This window comes from Diospyros lotus, chromosome 14, assembly GCF_014633365.1.
Source record: "Diospyros lotus cultivar Yz01 chromosome 14, ASM1463336v1, whole genome shotgun sequence".
Classification (NCBI taxonomy): Eukaryota; Viridiplantae; Streptophyta; class Magnoliopsida; order Ericales; family Ebenaceae; genus Diospyros; species Diospyros lotus.
In genome coordinates, this window is record NC_068351.1 from 6613614 (window position 1) to 6632725 (window position 19112).

Genomic DNA, 19112 nt, shown 5'->3' on the forward strand with positions numbered 1-19112 from the left:
TATTCTTGAAGGCAAGGCCGGCTCTCACTCCCTCGATTCTCCTTCACTCGCATACACCTCTTCTACTTTCTCTCTCTCTCTCTCTCTCTCTCTGTGGGTTTCTTATTCTTGAAGGTAAGACCGGCTGGCTCACACTCCCTCGATTCTCCTTCACTCGCATACATCTCTTCTACATGCTTTCTCACGTATTCTCGTCTGATATGTTCTCTTTCAAACTCAGAATTTTGCTTTCCCTGTTGGATTTTACTATTGTTCTTGTGTTTGAGTTTCACGGTTGGATTTTATGGTGTTGGGGCTGGCTGAGACCTACAGATCTTACACATCGTATTGGATCTTGGGCCTTTAGTAAAGTAGCTGTTTTGGTCGTTTTGGATTCTGTGAATTCATTCTGTCATCATTGATGATCGGATGTTTTGTTCCTATAGTTCAGGCAGTTGATGATCTTGGGCCTTCAGCTCTCATTGTGCTCAGACTGTTCTGCTGATTACACATATTAGGTCTTTTTACTTTTATTAACAATTATTGTTTATGTAAATTATATAATAACCCGATTGATTTTTCTAGTGTTGTTGGTGATCCAGGAAAAATGGCCTCCCACATCGTCGGATATCCTCGCATGGGCCCAAAGAGAGAGCTGAAGTTTGCTTTGGAATCTTTCTGGGATCGGAAGAGCAGTGTCGATGACTTGAAAAAGGTGGCAGCTGATCTAAGAGAATCCATCTGGAAGCAGATGGCTACTGCTGGAATCAAGTACATTCCCAGCAACACATTCTCTTACTATGATCAGGTACTTGACACAACAGCGATGCTTGGAGCTGTTCCCCCCCGATATAATTGGACTGGTGGTGAGATCGGATTTGACACTTACTTCTCCATGGCCGGAGGAAATGCCTCTGTACATGCTATGGAGATGACCAAGTGGTTTGACACCAACTAGTAAGTAATATCGGCCCTAATCCCACACTTCAATTTTGAGAATTGACACCTCTGCTGATGATTTATTCTTGATGGGTTGATGCAGCCACTTCATTGTCCCTGAGTTGGGGCCTGATGTCAAGTTTTCTTATGCTTCTCACAAGGCAGTGGAGGAGTACAAGGAAGCCAAGGGGGTATGGGAACTGGAGCATTAGTCCATCCTTTGCTTTGCCCAATTTCTTGAGTTAATAATTGAGATTTCAGTAACTTGAAATTGATATGTTTTGGTAATTCACAACAGCATAAGAGTATTTTGTGCCTTTGGTGCAAGACTGTAGCTATAACGTGGCTCATATGTAGGGCCGGCTCAAGGGTTGGTGAGGCCCTACACAATATCTAATTTAGTGGTTTTTTAAAAAATAATAAAAATTATTAAAAATTTATTTTTCTTATTTTCTGAGATGTAAAATACTAATTAGAATTTTATATTCTAGTTTAGAAAATAAATTCATTTTAATTGATAATATAGTCAAATTTCTTAATTTTTTTTTGTGATATAATTGAATATAACTAAGATTTTATTAATTTTAATTTTTTTTTAAATCTTCGAAAATTGTTAATAATATGAGTAATTATAGTTGGCATGGGGATATTAAAGAAAATCACTATTTAATAATTAAATATGATAACGGCAATCTTGTTTGTGTGTAAAGGCTCTGTGAATATAAACAGATTAATAAGTTATAATTTGTGTAATTAAGGCTCTGTATATTATCAAGGAATTTCAAGATTGTTATTTGTCTAAATTTTTTAGGATAAATTATATAAAATCCCTCGGACATAGGGTTATGTGTAACTTATCTTTCTGTACTTTCAATTACATCAAAAGACCTCTTTATACTTTCAAAATGTTATAATTAGTTACAATCTGTTATTATTATACAATATTTTATGTAATAATTTACATATAAAATATATAATTCTAGTATATTAAAGAAATACAGAATTTTGTGTTAATCAATCAATAGATTATACAAAATCCTGTATAATAATAATAGATTGTGACTGATTGCAATATTTTAAAAATGTAAAAGAGTATTTTGATGCAATTTAAAGCACAAAAAGATAAGTTATACATTACTCTAAGTGTATGGATTTCATATAATTTATCTAATTTTTTATATAAATTATATTACATGCTATATATATATATATATCTATATATATATATATAAAAACCGCTTGGTTAGGTTGGTTTGATTTCTTTATCGGTTTAGTTTTTTATATTTGTTCTTAAAAATTAAAAGTAGAAAACATCAGTGTCTTTGGGTATTATAAAATGAATTCAATTTTAGAAAAATGACAAAACATTGAAAAACAATATTTTTTTCATTTAACCTTCCCTATTTTTTTTAATTCGTTTTTTTTAATAACTTTTCAAAATATGCATATTCATAAATAAATTCAAATCTTAAGTAAAAAAAAAAAAAATAACACACATATATTCATAGTTAAGTTTAATTTAATATAATTTAGTTAGATAGCGTTTGTTAAAACGAGTAAAATAAAATTATAATAATAAGATAATATTAGAATACTTCTCGAACCAATATATTGAATAGTAACGATAAGATTAAGAAGTATTCTAAAATTTTTATTAAATTATTTGTTAAATTTTTTGAAATATATTAGAGAACATATACGTCATTTTTTCTTATTTATAAGATCTAAAATATGTTTATCTTGAGAAAATGAGAGATAATTTAAAAAATGTCAAATAAGAAATTACAAGAATTTTTTTTAAGGATCGTTAAATAAATTTAATAAATATATTAAAAAAATAAGTCTAAAATATTTTTTATATTTTATTTTTTTATAATTTAGTTAATAAATATTATCTTAAGATATAATTAATATTGTTAAAAATAGAGGGGTGTTTCAGTACAAAGAATAAATACCAAGGATGTTCCTACATATTTTTTTTGTCATGTGAGGACTTTATGGAAATTGCCTAAACCATTTGAATTTTGGACCTGCTTAAGTCAAAAAGTAAAGTCACATCACTCACACCTAACTCACCTCATATTTTGGGGCTTTTTGGCTAAGCAATTTAACCGCTTATAAGTTAGTTATGTAATTTTTAAGTTATATAGTGTTTTTCATTTAAGGGTATGTTTGATTTAGAGAAGGAAAGTAGAGTGGAATTCCAATTCTCACTCCATCTCCTAAAAATTCAAATTTCAATTCCTTGATTTCAGAAAAAATTTTACTTTTTGAACTAAGATAAATTCAAATTTTATTGAAAAAAAAAATTATTTGATGGAATTTCTTAAAATTTAGATAGAAAATAAATTTCATCATCATTTTTCACCCCTACCAAATGGACCCTAAATGTTTGACAACATTGATTAGCTTAAAAGCTATGTAGCTTTATCGCTACTATAATAGTGTTTGAAAATGGATGGTATCTCCTAACTTTTGCGAGAAAAACTGTTGCGTTGACCAATTAATTTACTATTTTGTCTTCAAATATTTTTAATATTTACACACTTGTCCTTCTCTTCTCCCATCTTCCCTCAAGCTTCTGCCATTAGTGTCGTTGCCACCATCGCCCCTTCTCCAAATCTACCATTGTCATCGCCCCTCCTCCAAAACCACCGTCGTTGTCGTCCAGTTGGGCCGCCGCAAACTGTTGTTGGGTTGGTGGGTCACACTTGTCAGCTGCTACTGCCATCGCCTGCTATCGTCCACTACTTCCTCATGCTTCAACTTTTCCTCATCGTCGGTCATCCATTGCCCCATTGATCATTGCCCTGTTGCTGTCCCCACTCTCATCTCCTTTGAGATTCTTCTCCTGCTACGTGTATGTATGTATATATATATATATATTTATAACAACAATAAACATATAACAATATATTATATATATAACACATAATAATTAACATATATAATACATATAATAATATTATATTAATATATTTTTAATATAAATGTATAATTTATCAATATTTAATGATAAAATTTTTACATCATTTAATATCATGTCTATTTTGGTCTTTTTGTCAAGTTTGAATAGCTTATCAGTTCTTTCAAGCCAAACACATAATTATTAATTGATAGCTTAAAACCATATTTATCCAAACATATTATCAACTTAAACACTATTCAACTTTTAACTTAAAAGTTATAAAAAAAAAAAAAGGGGTAAGCCAAACACTAGTGGCGGATTTACATGCGAGTTGCTCTGGGCTGAAGCCTAGGGCAGCCCACAATTAAAATTATTTTTTTTATATTAAAAATTTATATTTTTATATTAAAAACTAATTTTTTAATTAAAAAATAATTTTTAATAATAAATTAGTTCAAAAAAAAATTTTAGCTAACCCAAAATTTGTGATGTACAATTTTATATCTCAAAAAAAAAATTTCCAACCTCCCTAAATTTCTAGATCTGCCCTGCCAAACACCCTTTTATTGCAGTGATCCGCCAGCAAGGAAAGGGCTGACAGTCGGGCGGGGAAGGCCAGGGGTCGGCAGCAGCAAGGCCCTCTTTCTCTCTCTCTCGCCAATTGCCGTCATGCGTCTGTGTGCGCATCCATCATCGTCTCTTTCCTTTCGTCGATGACTGCGTCCCGTCAGCATTCGCCATCTCCTCCAGTCTTCATTGGCTGATCAGCGTCTCCTCCCGGGTGGTAGCCGGTCGATGGCCCACTGAAGCAGGCCCAACAATTTTTTTGAGCCCCCCCTTTTGGGGCCTAGGCATAGCCTTAAGCCCTGCTCATGTGTCTACCTAGGTCAAATTTAGAATAACAAAAAAGAAATTTTCTTTTGAAATTGAATCCTTCTGAATATTCAAAATTTCATAAGCCTATACTGTTAAGGAACTGATTTCAAAATTACAAGTTTTCTGGATAACTGATGCTCCATTCTAATCAGTTGACAGCAGTAAAGTGAATGGTTATGGATGAGTACTATTTGAATTGCAAATTGCCGCTGGTTATGTCATTTTGTCCTACCAGCATTTTCATAAGAGTTGGTATCTTGTGCCAAGCGCTCTCTGTCATAGACTTTATTACTTAAATTAGATATTTTCTTGTTTCGCGCAGCATGGAGTAGATACTGTTCCGGTACTTATTGGCCCCGTTTCCTACTTATTGCTCTCAAAACCTGCTAATGGAGTAGAGAAATCATTTGATCTCCTCTCCCTCATGGACAAAATCCTTCCAATCTACCAGTAAAGACTCAAATGACCGTATAGAGTTCCTCTGATCAGTTATTTGTACATCCCGACGCTATATTGATATAATCTTGCAAAAATTCCTATGCAGGGAAGTTATAGCGGAGTTGAAGGCAGCTGGTGCATCATGGATTCAGTTTGATGAGCCCGCCCTTGTGAAGGACCTTGAATCTCACCAATTGCAAGCATTCACTACTGCCTACTCTCAGCTAGAATCATCCCTTTCTGGCCTGAATGTTCTCATTGAGACTTACTTTGCCGATGTTCCTCCTAAGGCATTTAAAACACTTACTACTTTGAAGGGTGTTACTGGCTTTGGTTTTGATTTGGTTTGTGGAACAAAAACTCTTGACTTGATCAAGGGTGGTTTGCCAGAGGGTAAATACCTGTTTGCTGGTGTGGTTGATGGAAGAAACATCTGGGCCAATGATCTCGCAACATCTCTTAGCATCTTGGAGACCCTTGAGGGCACTGTGAGGAAAGGTATCATTCTTCGCTCATAACATTGCATGGTTGTAAATGTCAAATCCCTGCAGATGGTCCATTCTAATTGTAATTCTGTTGGGCAGATAAGCTTGTTGTCTCTACATCTTGCTCACTTCTCCACACCGCTGTTGATCTTGTTAATGAGACCAAGCTGGACGATGAACTTAAATCATGGTTAGCATTTGCCGCTCAAAAAGTTGTTGAAGTGAATGCCTTGGCGAAGGCATTGGCTGGTCTGAAGGATGAGGTATACTTACTTGCTTTATGTTGGTGTGTGTGAGTCAAATTGGTCAAATAAGCTTTAGAGGCTGGTGGCCTTCCTGATCTAGGAGCTTCTTTCAAGGTAATTTGCGATTACCCATGTGTTAATGCCACATTGCTCACTGTTATAGGTTCAATTTCAGGAATTCTTCTCTGCTAATGCTGCTGCTCAGGCTTCAAGGAAGTCCTCCCCAAGGGTCACCAATGAAGCCGTTCAAAAAGCCGTAAGTGAAGAGCTCATTCATTAAATCTTTTTATGTTCTGATCTGCATAAACCAATTTGTTCTTACCAAGGACTTGTTCCTATTTTCACAGATTGCTGATTTGAAGAAGGGTCCTTACCCAAGCCGGCCTACAAATGTCAGTGCCAGACTGGATGCTCAACAGAAGAAGCTTAACCTGCCAGTCTTGCCTACCACCACTATTGGTTCTTTCCCTCAAACAATTGAACTCAGAAGAGTGCGCCGTGAATATAAGGCTAAGAAGTATGGAATTCTGATAATTTTTCTTCGTGTTCCCTGATGTCTTGTCCATTTATCTCCCATATATTCTGATGATGCTTTTGCTACAGGATCTCTGAGGAAGATTACGTTAAGGCTATCAAGGAGGAAATCAGCAAAGTTGTCAAGATCCAGGAAGAGCTTGATATTGATGTCTTGGTTCACGGAGGGCCTGAGGTAATATCTGACTTGACTAGCTGATTAAACTGAAGTTTCGAGAGATTATGTCAGGCATTGAAGATCTCCGTATCCTAAACTAGTTCTGGCTTGTTTTCTTTTCAGAGAAATGATATGGTTGAGTACTTCGGAGAGCAATTGTCCGGTTTTGCCTTCACCGTTAATGGGTGGGTTCAATCATATGGATCTCTCAGCGTGAAGCCACCAATCGTCTATGGTGATGTGAGCCGCCCCAATCCGATGACCGTCTTCTGGTCCAGTGCGGCTCAGAGCATGACTGCGCGCCCAATGAAGGGAATGCTCGCGGGTCCAGTGACCATTCTTAATTGGTCTTTTGTCCGAAATGACCAGCCCAGGTGATACTGGAAACCAACAATAAGGAATCTCATTAGTGGATCTTTGTTGTAGTTTTAGTGAAACTAACTACTAACATGAGACCTGCTATTCCGCAGATTCACAACCTGCTATCAGATTGCTTTGGCCATTAAGGATGAAGTAGAGGATCTTGAGAAAGCTGGCATCCATGTCGTCCAAATTGATGATCCCGGTCTGTGGCAGGGTTTGCCTTTTAGGAAGTTGGAGCAAATTGTCTACTTGCACTGGGCAGTTGACAGCTTCGGAATCACAAACTGCGGTGTCAAGGACACTACCCAGGTTATATCCTAATCTTGTTCTTTCTCCTTCTTTCCTCGTCAGTTATGTGGAATTTAATTTGTCGACAAGCTCATATCATTGTCCGTTATTTCCCAATAACTGCAGATCCACACCCACATATGCTATTCCAACGTCAATGACATTATCCATTCCATCATCGACATGGATGCCGATGTCATCACCATCGAGAACTCCCGCTCTCACGAGAAGCTCCTGTCTGTTTTGCACGAGGGACTGAAGTACGGTGCTGGATTCAGCCCCTGCGTCTTTGGCATTCAGCATCCAGAAATACCGTCAACCGCGGAGATTACGGACAAAATCAACAAGATGCTGCAAGCGTGGGGGCCTAATGAGTTGTGGGTGAACCCAGATACTGGTCTCGAGACTCGCAAGCATACTGAAGTGAAGCTAGCGCTGCAGAACATGGTGGCTGCTGCCAAGCAGATCCGCACCCAGCTTGTCGGTACCGGCGCCAATTCCAAGTTGTACAGGTTTATACTGTACGCCAGACTGCCCTTGGCTTAATTAGTGATATTTTTGGCTTAGCAAGAATACCAGCTTCCAATTCTGAATAATTTACAGCCCATTGGGCAAGAAAGATATTCTGAGGGTGGGGTTTTTACTTGAATAATCCTAGAAGTCATTACTTATGTCTCCCTCAACACCATTTTCAGCCATTTCCCATTTGCATTTGTCAGTGGATGAATTCCGTTTGCCATACAGGCCCCGATTCTTCTTCTCTTTTGCGAATGAGACTCTAAACTCTTTTTCAACATTGAGATACGTGCACAATACAATAAAAAAAATAAATTATATTTTTTAATTTTCATTTCAACAACCCAAATCATCACTATCAAAAAACAACACGGGAAAACCTAAATTACTTTAGAATTAAATAATACAAGATTTAAAATATCTATCTTAACTGACTAACGGAAAAGTAAACTGTTAGGGTCGAATGGGTCAAAGATTTAAAATGTCTATCGACATGGATGCCGACGTCATCACCATCGAGAACTCCCGGTCTCACGAGAAGCTCCTGTCTGTTTTGCACGAGGGAGTGAAGTTCGGTGCCGGAATCGGCCCCGGCGCCTTTGACATTCAGCGTCCAGGAATACCGTCAACCAAGAAGATTGCAATCAACAAGATGCTGCAAGTGTTGGGGCCTAATGAGTTGTGGGTGAACCCGGGCTGTGGTCTCGAGACTCGCAAGCATACTGAAGTGAAGCTAGCCCTGCAGAACATGGTGGTTGCTGCCAAGCAGATCCGCACCCCGCTTGTCGATGCCGGCGACAATTCCAAATGGCGCAGGTTTATACGGTACACCAGACTGCCCTTGGCTTAATCAGTGATATTTTTGGTAGAGAAGGGAAATGGGCGGATTTTGGTAGAGAAGGGAAATGGGCGGCCCGGCCCACATCTCGCTTGGCCCAGCCATTTGGTGGGTCGGGCCGAATTTGGTTCGCGAGGGAGACGGGCCGGAAAAATGAAAATTGGGACCAGCACGACCCTGTGGCCCTTAATAAATGGGCCAAAGCTGGCTGGGCTGGGCTGACCTGACCGTGAGCCACTTATTTTTAATTTTTTAAATTTTTTTTTAAGTATAACTAATATTTTTTAAAATATGTTTATAAGTAAAAATTATAATTTTTATGTTTGTAAAATTATGTTTACTGTAAACATAAACATAATTTTACAAACATAATTTTTACAGTAAATATTATTATGTTTACAAATATTGCAGTAAACATTACAATAAAATTATGTTTACAGTAAATATAATTTTATAAATATAATTTTTAATTATTATATTTAAAATATGTTTACAATTACAAACATAATTTTTTAAATTTTTTTTTTTATTTTTTGGTGGGCCGGGCCACTGCCACATATCGCTGGCCCAGCACGGCCCTTATTTTGCTGGGCGGGGCGGGCCGGGCCGGCCTGTCTGCTACAGTACCTGGCCGAGCCAGTCCAAGCTGTGAGGCGGGCCGGCCGGGTCAGCCCATGAGCCGCCCGGCCCATTTGACATCTCTAATTTTTGGCTTAAGGATGCCAACTTCCAAGATTTGTGACATTTTAGGGAACGGGTTCTACAATTTCACACCTCCTCTACTTAATCCACGCCATATATTTTCTGAATAATTACAGCCCAGTCGGCAAGAAAGATATTGGAGGGTGGATTTTTTACTTTCAACTCATCCAAATGGCAGTTGAGATAGAATTGTGTTGCTGTCGTTGTAACTTGAACATTTAATTTTTATAAGGGTTTGCTTTTGTTACTCGTGTATGGGTTTTTCAATTTGTTTGACAACATTTTGTTCAATACAGCAACCCAACCAAAAGCAGCTACAATGCCAGAATCTAATCCAATAGTTTGCTAGGGAATTGTATTGCTATTTTGGTTTTCTATAATACGTGCAATACAAATTATCATAGTCTGTAGAAAGAGAGAGTGACTCTCTAATTGTTTTAGCCATTGTCTTCTTCGGTAAGGACCTCTCCTTCTTTAGTTAGAGATTTGATCCATATGTTATTTTACAACGATTTTGGTGGTTTAGCATCTTCCTTTTTGTTTTTAGCTGACAAAAATGCAGTAGATCTAGCTCTATTTTAATCCGTTTTACAGCTCTTGCACCAGTTGCTCTTCTTCCTTTTTTTTTTTTTTTTTTTCTGTTTTATCTTTTTTATGGCATTCAGTGGATCTAACAAGAGAAAAGAACAGATATGAATAACTGATGCGTTTTTTTGGTTTGGTTTGGTTGTATCTTATTGGTGATTACTGGTCTTTTTTTATCACAGTAGTCAGCTAGGCAAAGAGGAAGAGGAAGTACTTGGTTGTCTCTTGATTAGGTAACTGAAAAACAAGACCTTATTTGAATAGTTTTTTCTTTTTTTGGGTGGTTAAAACTGATTAAATTTGGAAATCCAGAGCGACAATTACCTAGATGTAAGTATTGAACCTTAGAGGATTTAGTGAACGTTTCAAGCCTATAGCCATCTTTCAAAATGGTGAAAAATGTTTGTTGTTCTACTCTCCTCTTATCATGTATTCTCCATTTAATGATGTTATATGATTTTATTACTCTGTCTTGGAAAACAAACAGTTGTGGTTTCTATTACACTGGACTTGGGGTTTCATTTTTCTGTCAGATCTTACAATTTACTCTCCTTTTCATTTTCCGATGTCTCTTATTTATTCATGGGTTGTTTTTTTTCCTTTTCCCTTATCTTTCGCCCTTACTCTTCAGGGAGCAGCGTTGGTGAGGTGATGGCGCCTGCCTAAGTGTGTGTCTGATTGGTTGACCTTGATCAAATTATTTAACTATATAGAATCAGTTATGGCTTCCAAGAAGAAATAACATACTCTCCTTGTCATAGGACTTACTTTTGATTCACTCGTGTATGGGTTTTCCAACCAATATTAGCAACCAATGTCAGAATCTAATCCAATAGTTTCCTCCACTTCTACTCTATCAACCTACAATAGGATCACCCGTAAAAAGGGAAAAAGAAAAGAGTGTTTTCGTTATCATGAGAAAATTCTTTAAAAAATCATGCACAGAGGCTCAGAATCAAAGATGCAAAAATAAATAAATAGAAAGAGAAATCTAGCTGGGGGATGGAAGCGTGGCACATGGCTGGTAATTAAGAATATTTTAAACTAAACATTACATATAATTTGTTCATCCATATCTTTGAAAAGCAGTCAAAGAGCAGGGAAAATAGGAAAGTAATCTGATTAAAGTGCAATAATGCTCCAACAGTGACATGGTCCACAACTAAAATATAACCTAACCTACCAGGCAAACAAACATAACCAAACAAAAAAAAAATTAGGTTTATATTCCAAGGAAAACAATGCTTAAATAGGAAAAGAGGAAAAAAGCTCTTTCCCATAAAATTTTGTACTTCTCATAATAACCAATTCTCCAACTTTTGTACCTTGGTAGACATCACTTTCAGTGTTTCTCATCACATCCAGAAAATGCCGATTTTCTTCTCACTAAACCAATCAAATCAAAAGATGCATTATTCAGCTTCTTTTTAGAGTGTGAATTCAAGCAATGGATGTGTAAATATTTTCACATTCAATCAAAACTAAGAGGATTGAGAAGATACTCACCACAAACAATTTTTGTGAAGTCTGCTAACCACAGACAATTATCTGAAAATGTCTCTGGAAGAGTAACCGAACTATTTGGACAATCATATGCTTCAAGAAGTGGAACAATGCCACCTTCTTTCACCATTTTTATCCATCCATCATCCTTTTTGTTACCAGGGAGGCCATAACCAATCAGAATCACCTATTCAGCAACAATATGTTACACTACAATTGTATTGAAAAAGGACAGATAAATACTACAATTGCTGCTGTTGTTTGGCATAAACTTTTATATTTTCTTTGACATCAATCCAGGTGCCATGAACAAATAGAAAATAATGAACTGCTTCTTATATCATTTAGCCAAAAAGAATAGCTAATGCTAATATGGCGAAAACACATCTTTCACAGAAAAGCTCAACATAAATGTACCATAATAGCAATTTGTCTCAGAAGAAAAGCATATTTTGTTTATAGCTAAGCCCCTCCAAGAAATGACTAATTGAAAGAATTCAAACACAATTGGAACACACTCAAAAGGTAGTTTTAGCAACAATGTTGTAGAGACATCTTTGACACTAAAACCATTGGGTGAAATTTATTTTGTCTTAGTAAAGATGAGGCTTTTTTTTTTTTTTTTTCTAGAAATCCATTTATGGAGTTTCCTCCAGTTTTTTCAGCGGCAAATAAAGACAATGATGGAAAAGAAAAAAGTACAAATAAATGCAGAATAATTCTTCACCAAGATCAATTTGTAGTTTTGGGCATTAAATGCAGAATACTCCAGCGATGTATTTCAATTATGGCGATTGCTTTGCCATAACAATATTTCTTAAAGTAAAAAAACTATTATTTTCTTTATAACTAATTGCCAAAGCTTCAAATCTGTGAAGAATCACTTCAGACTCGGATGCATTAATGTTCAGAGTTTCAGCAAAGCATTTCTCAGCTAAGGAACCTCGCAAATTAAGGACATTTGTAAAAGGCAGGCTCAAATTTTCAGATTTGATATACCCTAAGAAACGCAAACAAAGGTGCCATGGGACGGCTAGCAATTCTAAAGCAATCTGTTTTTCCCTTCTTGAGCACATGCTTTACCCCAACTAGTTTACACCCAACTGTTTTGCTGTTGTTTTCCTATTCTTTTTTATCTTGTTGGCTCTCCAAAAAAAATAAAAAAGCACCATCAAATAGAACAAAATGGGATGCAGTCTTGATGCATCTATCTCTTCAACTGCGCCTTTAAACCCTCATAGTGGGAAAATTTCCTGAGGACGGATATTCTCTCCAAGCAAAAAGGCTCAGGAGAAGGCCACTCAAACTACAATTCCTTAAACTTCACTAAATCTTCATCAAAAAGGTAAATGATCAAGCCTCAATCAACATTAAGCTCGAACTCACACTCAAAACAGAGACAAATACCCATATAGATCTCAATGATCTCCCACTCCTATCTCACATAGAGAAACTCTCAATGATATGTAACATTAAGTAGAATTTGAACTACTATAGTCACTTTAACAACGGTTCATAGAAGATTCCAAAAATAAATAGAGAGAGAGAAGAAAGACAATGTTAGTCTCATTTCAAATGTATGTTACCTATGACAGTGCTAGTTAACCGACCAACAACAGTTAATCAAATCAATTCACTAAAGTTGTATTTTCATAATATTGGCTGAATAACACAAAATACTCTCAACAACTTTTATCCAGAGGTAAGCTCTAGTTCAAGCACTTCCGAAATATTTTGAACATAGTAAGATCAAATCAGCAACTGAATCATCCTGCATTGCTTGACCTCTATTTCCAAGCAAGGCACACAGACCACAATGATCAAGGCTTTTAGAGTGAAAAATTAAAATCTAAAGTGATCAACTACTATTCCCCATATTTTATTTTATATATAATTTCCAGAGATCTCACAGCGAGCAGACCGTTTTTTTTCGTTGATAACACCATAATTGATGTTTGGTTTTTATCTGTTCAACTATAAAAAGGGAAAATTAGAATGGTATGTTTTCCTTGTATAAATCCCCTCATTGGAAAGAGGGGGGAAAAAAGCTTATTGATGTAATTTATAATAACCATAATTGATGTTTTCTTTTTATCTGTTCTTGTTACTGATAATGTGCAGTAGATACAATGGACTTGAAGAATGGAAGAGTCTTACATTAATTACTTGATTCATTCATCTAGGTTCATGTTCATTCATTATCTAAGTTCATGTATTTGATGAGTTAATGATAGGTATGTCAAGAGTTGTTGTGTAAGTCTATAAATTCAGATTGTAACAGCTCAAAAAGGCTGAACACAAAAATATGGATTGAAGTTTTATAAACATTTCTCTTTCGTGGATCTGCTGCTAGTTTCCCAAGCTCTAGTTCATCTAACATAATTGGTATCAGAGCTAGAAGAAGAAGAGAGCTGTTGTGCCAGCAAAATAATGTTGACCAAGAATATTTCCAATTATAACGCAACCCAAGTTCCAGTATTTGGTGGAGAAAACTATGATTATTGGTGTGTAAAGATGAAGACCTTGATCAACTCACTTGGAGCCTGGGAAATCGTGGAGTCTGGAGTTGAAATTCCATCAGATGATGAAAACATACCATTAGCCCAGATGAAGGAATTGAAAAAGAAAAAAAAGTATTGAAGCAGCAGTGCTTGCCATGATTCAAAGGGGAGTTACTAATGTGATTTTTCCCAGAATCATGAGAGCAACAAGTGTAAAAGAAGCCTGGGAAATTCTGCAGCAAGAATTTCAAGGAGATGAGAAGGTAAGGGTTATTAAACTTCAATCCTTAAGAAGAGAATTCGAGAATATGAAAATGAAAGAAAATGAGAAAGTAGAGGAGTATTTTACAAGATTTATTGAAATTGTGAATCAAATGAATAGTTATGAGGAAGTGATGGAAGATAAGAAAATGGTAGAAAAAGTGTTGATTAGCTTGCCAGAAAAATTTGATCCCATAATTGCTGTGATAGAAGAAACTAAAGACCTCTCCACCTTGAGTATTCAAGCCTTGATGGGGTTCTTGAAAACTTATGAGCAAAGATTGGCACGTCACTCTGAAAAATCAATTGAAAGTGCATTTCAATCTCAATTCACTCTTCAAGATCAAAAACAGCCTGAAGATTCTATCAAGAGGAAGAGGAAGGGCAAGAGGTAGAGGCAGAAACTCAAGAGGAAGAGGTAGAGGATTTTTTGATAGTAAATCAACTGCAGAAAGTTCAGCACCAAAGTGTCATGTTTGTGACAAACTTGGTCATTTTGCAAAAGAATGCTGGTTTAAAGACAAGCCACGTTGTTATAATTGCAATAAATTTGGCCATTTGAGAAAGGATTGTAGAATGAAGAATGAGCAGCAAGCAGGTGAAGAAAGCTTGTTTTATGCATGTCAAAGTGCTCTAGTCTGCACAAAATCAGTGGCTCATTGACAGTGCATGTAGCAATCATATGACAGCGGATAAAAGCATTTTTCAGGATTTGGATCTGAGTTTTCAATCCAAAGTGAAGATAGGAAATGGAAATCTCATTGAAGTGAAAGGAAAAGGAAGTGTTGGAGTACAAACAAAGCAAAGGAATCAAGCTTATTCATGAAGTACTCTATGTGCCAGAGGTGGATCAGAACCTGCTCAGCGTTGGACAGCTTATGGAGCATGGATATGTTTTGCATTTTGAAGATAATTATTGCACCATTTATGACAAAAAGAAAATGATTCAAATTCTGGCAAAACTAAAGATGGTGAGTAGATGCTTTCCACTTGATATAAAGTGTGCAGAGAATGTTGCTTTGATAATAAATAAAGCTGATTTGTCTTGGCTTTGGCACAAACACCTTGGTCACTTGAATTTTGGAGCAATTAAATTGCTGCATTAGAAGAGAATGGTTCAAGGGCTTCCAGCTATTCATGAAAAACAAGAAGTTTGTGAAGGATGTGTACTTGGAAAACATCCTCGTCAACCCTTTTCAAAAGGAGTAGGATGGAGAGCTAAGGAGAAGCTGGAATTGGTGCATACTGATGTCTGTGGTCCAATGACTACAACATCTTATTCTGGAAATAGGTACTTTATCTTGTTCATTGATGATTACACTTGCATGACATGAGTTTATTTCATGAGACAGAAATCTGAAGTTTTCACCATCTTTAAGAAATTCAAAAATCTTGTTGAAAAACAAAGTGGTTGCAATATTAAGATATTGAGAAGTGATAGAGGAAAAGAATATACCTCAAAAGAGTTTGATGAGTTTTGTGCAGATGAAGGGGTGGCAAGACAACTTACTGTTGGCTATACTCCACAACAAAATGGAGTTTCTAAGAGAAAAAATCAAACCGTAATGGAAATGGCTAAATCTATGTTATTTGAGAAAAAGCTACCAAAAGAATTTTGGGCAGAAGCTGTAAATACAGCTGTGTATTTGATCAATAGATCTCCTACCAAGGCAGTGTGGAACCAAACCCCATTTGAAGCTTGGAGTAAGAGGAAGCCATCCATGAATCATCTGCAGGTGTCTGGCTGTGTTGCTTATGCTCAAATTCCAAAAGAAAAGAGACAAAAACTTGATGAGACCAGTGAAAAGTGTATATTTGTGGGTTACAGTTCAATGTCTAAAGGCTATAGGCTGTATAGCTTAAAGTCTAACAAGATGATTATCAGCAGGGATGTCATATTTGCTGAAAATGTTATCTGGAATTGGGAGCAAAATCAGATTGAAGGAGACTCTAATCCTGAAGATTTTGTGCAACAAAACTCAGATAATGACAATGCAAATGAAAAGGAACTAGCATCATCATCTAACTCTTCAACTCCGAGAAAGGTGAGATCTTTGTCTCAAATTTATGCAAGATGTAATATGTGTGTTGTTGAACCAGAAAGCTAAGAAGAAGCAGTGAAAGAAGAGTCTTGGAGAAGGGCAATGCAAGAAGAAATTGATGCAATTGAGAAGAATAAGACATGGAAGCTGGTTGATAGACCAGAAGATAGAGATATCATTGGTGTGAAGTGGATTTACAAGGTGAAACATAACTCGGATGGCTCGGTGCAAAGGAACAAAGCTAGATTGGTTGCAAAAGGCTATTCTCAACAACCCGGTATTGATTATGATGAGACATTTGCTCCAGTGGCATGCTTGGATACAATTAGAACTCTTATTGCATTGACAGCTCATAAAGGTTGGTGTTTGTATCAGCTAGATATTAAGTCAGCTTTCCTAAATGGAGAGTTAAAAGAAGAGGTGTTTGTGGAGCAAACCACCGGGCTTTGTGGTTAATGGCAAGGAAGAGAAGGTATATAGGTTAAGAAAGGCTCTCTATGGGCTGAAACAAGCTCCACAAGCCTGGTACAGCCAAATCAACAAGTACTTGATTGAGCAAGGTTTTGAAAAGAGTCTAAATGAGCCTACTTTATATGTCAAAACTGAAGGTATGACAAAAATTCTCATCATTGCTCTTTATGTTGATGATTTGGTACTTACTGGAAATGATTTGAGCATGATTGAAAAATTCAAAGCTGATATGATGAGGAGATATGAAATGAGTGATATGGGACTATTGCGTCACTTTCTTGGCATAGAAATTTATCAAGATGATGGGGGAGTTTTATTTGTCAAAAGAATTATGCCAAGAAAATTCTAACAAAATTTGGAATGGCTGATTGCAAATCTGTTGCTACTCCACTTATTGTAAATGAAAAATTGATGAAAGAAGATGGAGGCAAGAAGGTGGATGCTACCCATTATAGAAGTTTGGTGGGAAATCTACTTTATCTCACTGCTACAAGGCCTGATCTCATGTTTGCTGCAAGTCTACTTTCCAGATTCATGAATTGTCCAAGTCATTTTCATCTTGATGCAGCCAAAAGAGTGATGAGGTACATTCAAGGAACTGCAGATTATGGCATCAGATTTGAGAGGCAGAATAAAGTAATGCTAGTGGGGTATTGTGACAGTGATTGGGTAGGTTGTACAGATGATATGAAAAGTACTTCAGGATACGTTTTCAGTTTTGGTTCAGGGGTGTTTTCTTGGTTGTCAAAGAAGCAAGAATCAGTTGCTCAATCTTCTGCTGAAGCAGAGTATATTGCAGCAAGCTTGGCAACTAAACAAGCTATTTGGCTACAACACATCTTAGCAGATATTGGTGAAAAACAAAAGGGAGCTATTGAACTCTATTGTGACAACAAATCAGCAATTGCTATTGCAAAGAATCCTGTTTATCACAGCCGCTCCAAGCATATTGCAATTAAATATCATTTTATTCGTGAAGCTATTGAAGATGGAGTTGTGGAGCTGAAGTATTGCAAGACAGAAGAACAAGTGGCAGATATTTTCACAAAAGCATTACCAAGAGCCAAGTTCCAGCAACTAAAGGATGCTTTGGGAGTTCAGAAACAGCACATTAAGGGGGAGAATGTTACTGATAATGTGCAGTAGATACAATGGACTTGAAGAATGGAAAAGTCTTAAATTAATTACTTGATTCATTCATCTAGGTTCATGTTCATTCATTATCTAAGTTCATGTATTTGATGAGTTAATAATAGGTATGTCTAAGAGTTGTTGTGTTAAGTCTATAAATTCAGATTGTAACAGCTCAAAAAGGCTGAACACAAAAATATGGATTGAAGTTTTATAAACATTTCTCTTTCGTGGATCTGCTGCTAGTTTCCCAAGCTCTAGTTCATCTGACAGTTCTTAATAACCATTGCCGAAACAAAGTGGAACTTTAATACTTTATTATCCAAAAATTCATCAAGCAGAAAGCAAGCGGTTCAGCAAGGTAATGACGTGGGCAACTGCTCAGTGGATTTGTTCATTATAATCCTCAAAACGGAATCCTAACCTTAACAAAACAAAATTAATTTTTAAAAAAAAAAGGTTTATTATTATCAGAGATGTTCATAAACTTTCTCCAAAGAACAAATAATGAATTCACAGAACAAGCCTCCTCAGACCAACCACCACCCACTAGCATTACCTGTTGCAAGAAGTGGAAGACTAGTGAATTTGAAGCAGAATACGAAAGGAACAGATCGATTAAAAAAACTAAAAAAAAAAAAAAAAACTGGCGACAAAAAAGAGGGTGGTAACTGACCCATAATACCAAACACAAGGTGGGCAGTGCCATCCATCTCTTGAATTCTTGGTCCTCACCGGCGAAACCCAGATCTAGAACGCGTTCCAGAAAGGGCAGAACCAGCCGGTAGTGGGAGACAGGCTCAGTTCTTTCATGAAACCAAAGACCTAATCGGAGAATCCAAAGTAACCGAAATTGTCCATCTTTCGCGCCTTCGCGGCGCACGTGCAAACACCAAACAGCCAGGAATTTCGTTACACACATCGTATCTCCATTTACAGAATTGTTATGTTATTCTTGTTGGACCACACGAGAATAGTGGGGCACACAATCCCTCCACCCCTCTACTAATTCCTATCCGGAGCGGAGTAACAACTGCCCATTTAATGCCTATTACTCAATTAATTTATATTAAATTTAAAAAAATAATTTCTTTTTTATTGTCAAATAAATTTCCAAATTTTAAAATATAATTTATCCCTTCTCATGTCTCAACTATGTATTTTTTCCAGGTTATTGGGAAAAAAATAAAACTATGTTTCTGCCACCATATTAACCACTCACGCTTCATGTTATTACTTAAATTTTTAAAGAAATAAAAATAATTTAAAAACACATGACAGATAAAGTAATTCAAAAATAAAGATTTTATTTTTTAGATAAAAATAAAATAAAATAAAATATAAATTTAT

At 36.3% G+C, this 19112-nt stretch overlaps 2 protein-coding genes across 2 annotated transcripts; both read left to right on the forward strand.

Annotated features, from left to right (window-relative positions):
- Nucleotides 1–7758, forward strand: LOC127790230 (5-methyltetrahydropteroyltriglutamate--homocysteine methyltransferase-like). Its single transcript, XM_052319560.1, has 12 exons — nucleotides 1–114; nucleotides 582–936; nucleotides 1022–1109; nucleotides 5025–5152; nucleotides 5247–5638; nucleotides 5725–5888; nucleotides 6046–6126; nucleotides 6218–6387; nucleotides 6474–6579; nucleotides 6685–6935; nucleotides 7032–7233; nucleotides 7339–7758. Exons 2-12 carry the CDS (start codon nucleotides 587–589, stop codon nucleotides 7756–7758), a joined length of 2352 nt encoding a protein of 783 aa, XP_052175520.1. The 5' UTR covers nucleotides 1–114; nucleotides 582–586.
- A 451-nt stretch (nucleotides 7759–8209) lies between these two features.
- LOC127790171 (5-methyltetrahydropteroyltriglutamate--homocysteine methyltransferase 2-like) lies at nucleotides 8210–8793 on the forward strand. The gene is made up of 2 exons (XM_052319470.1): nucleotides 8210–8553; nucleotides 8598–8793. The coding sequence occupies exons 1-2, from the start codon at nucleotides 8210–8212 to the stop codon at nucleotides 8791–8793; spliced, it is 540 nt and encodes a 179-aa protein (XP_052175430.1).
- The last annotated feature ends 10319 nt before the right edge of the window (nucleotides 8794–19112 follow it).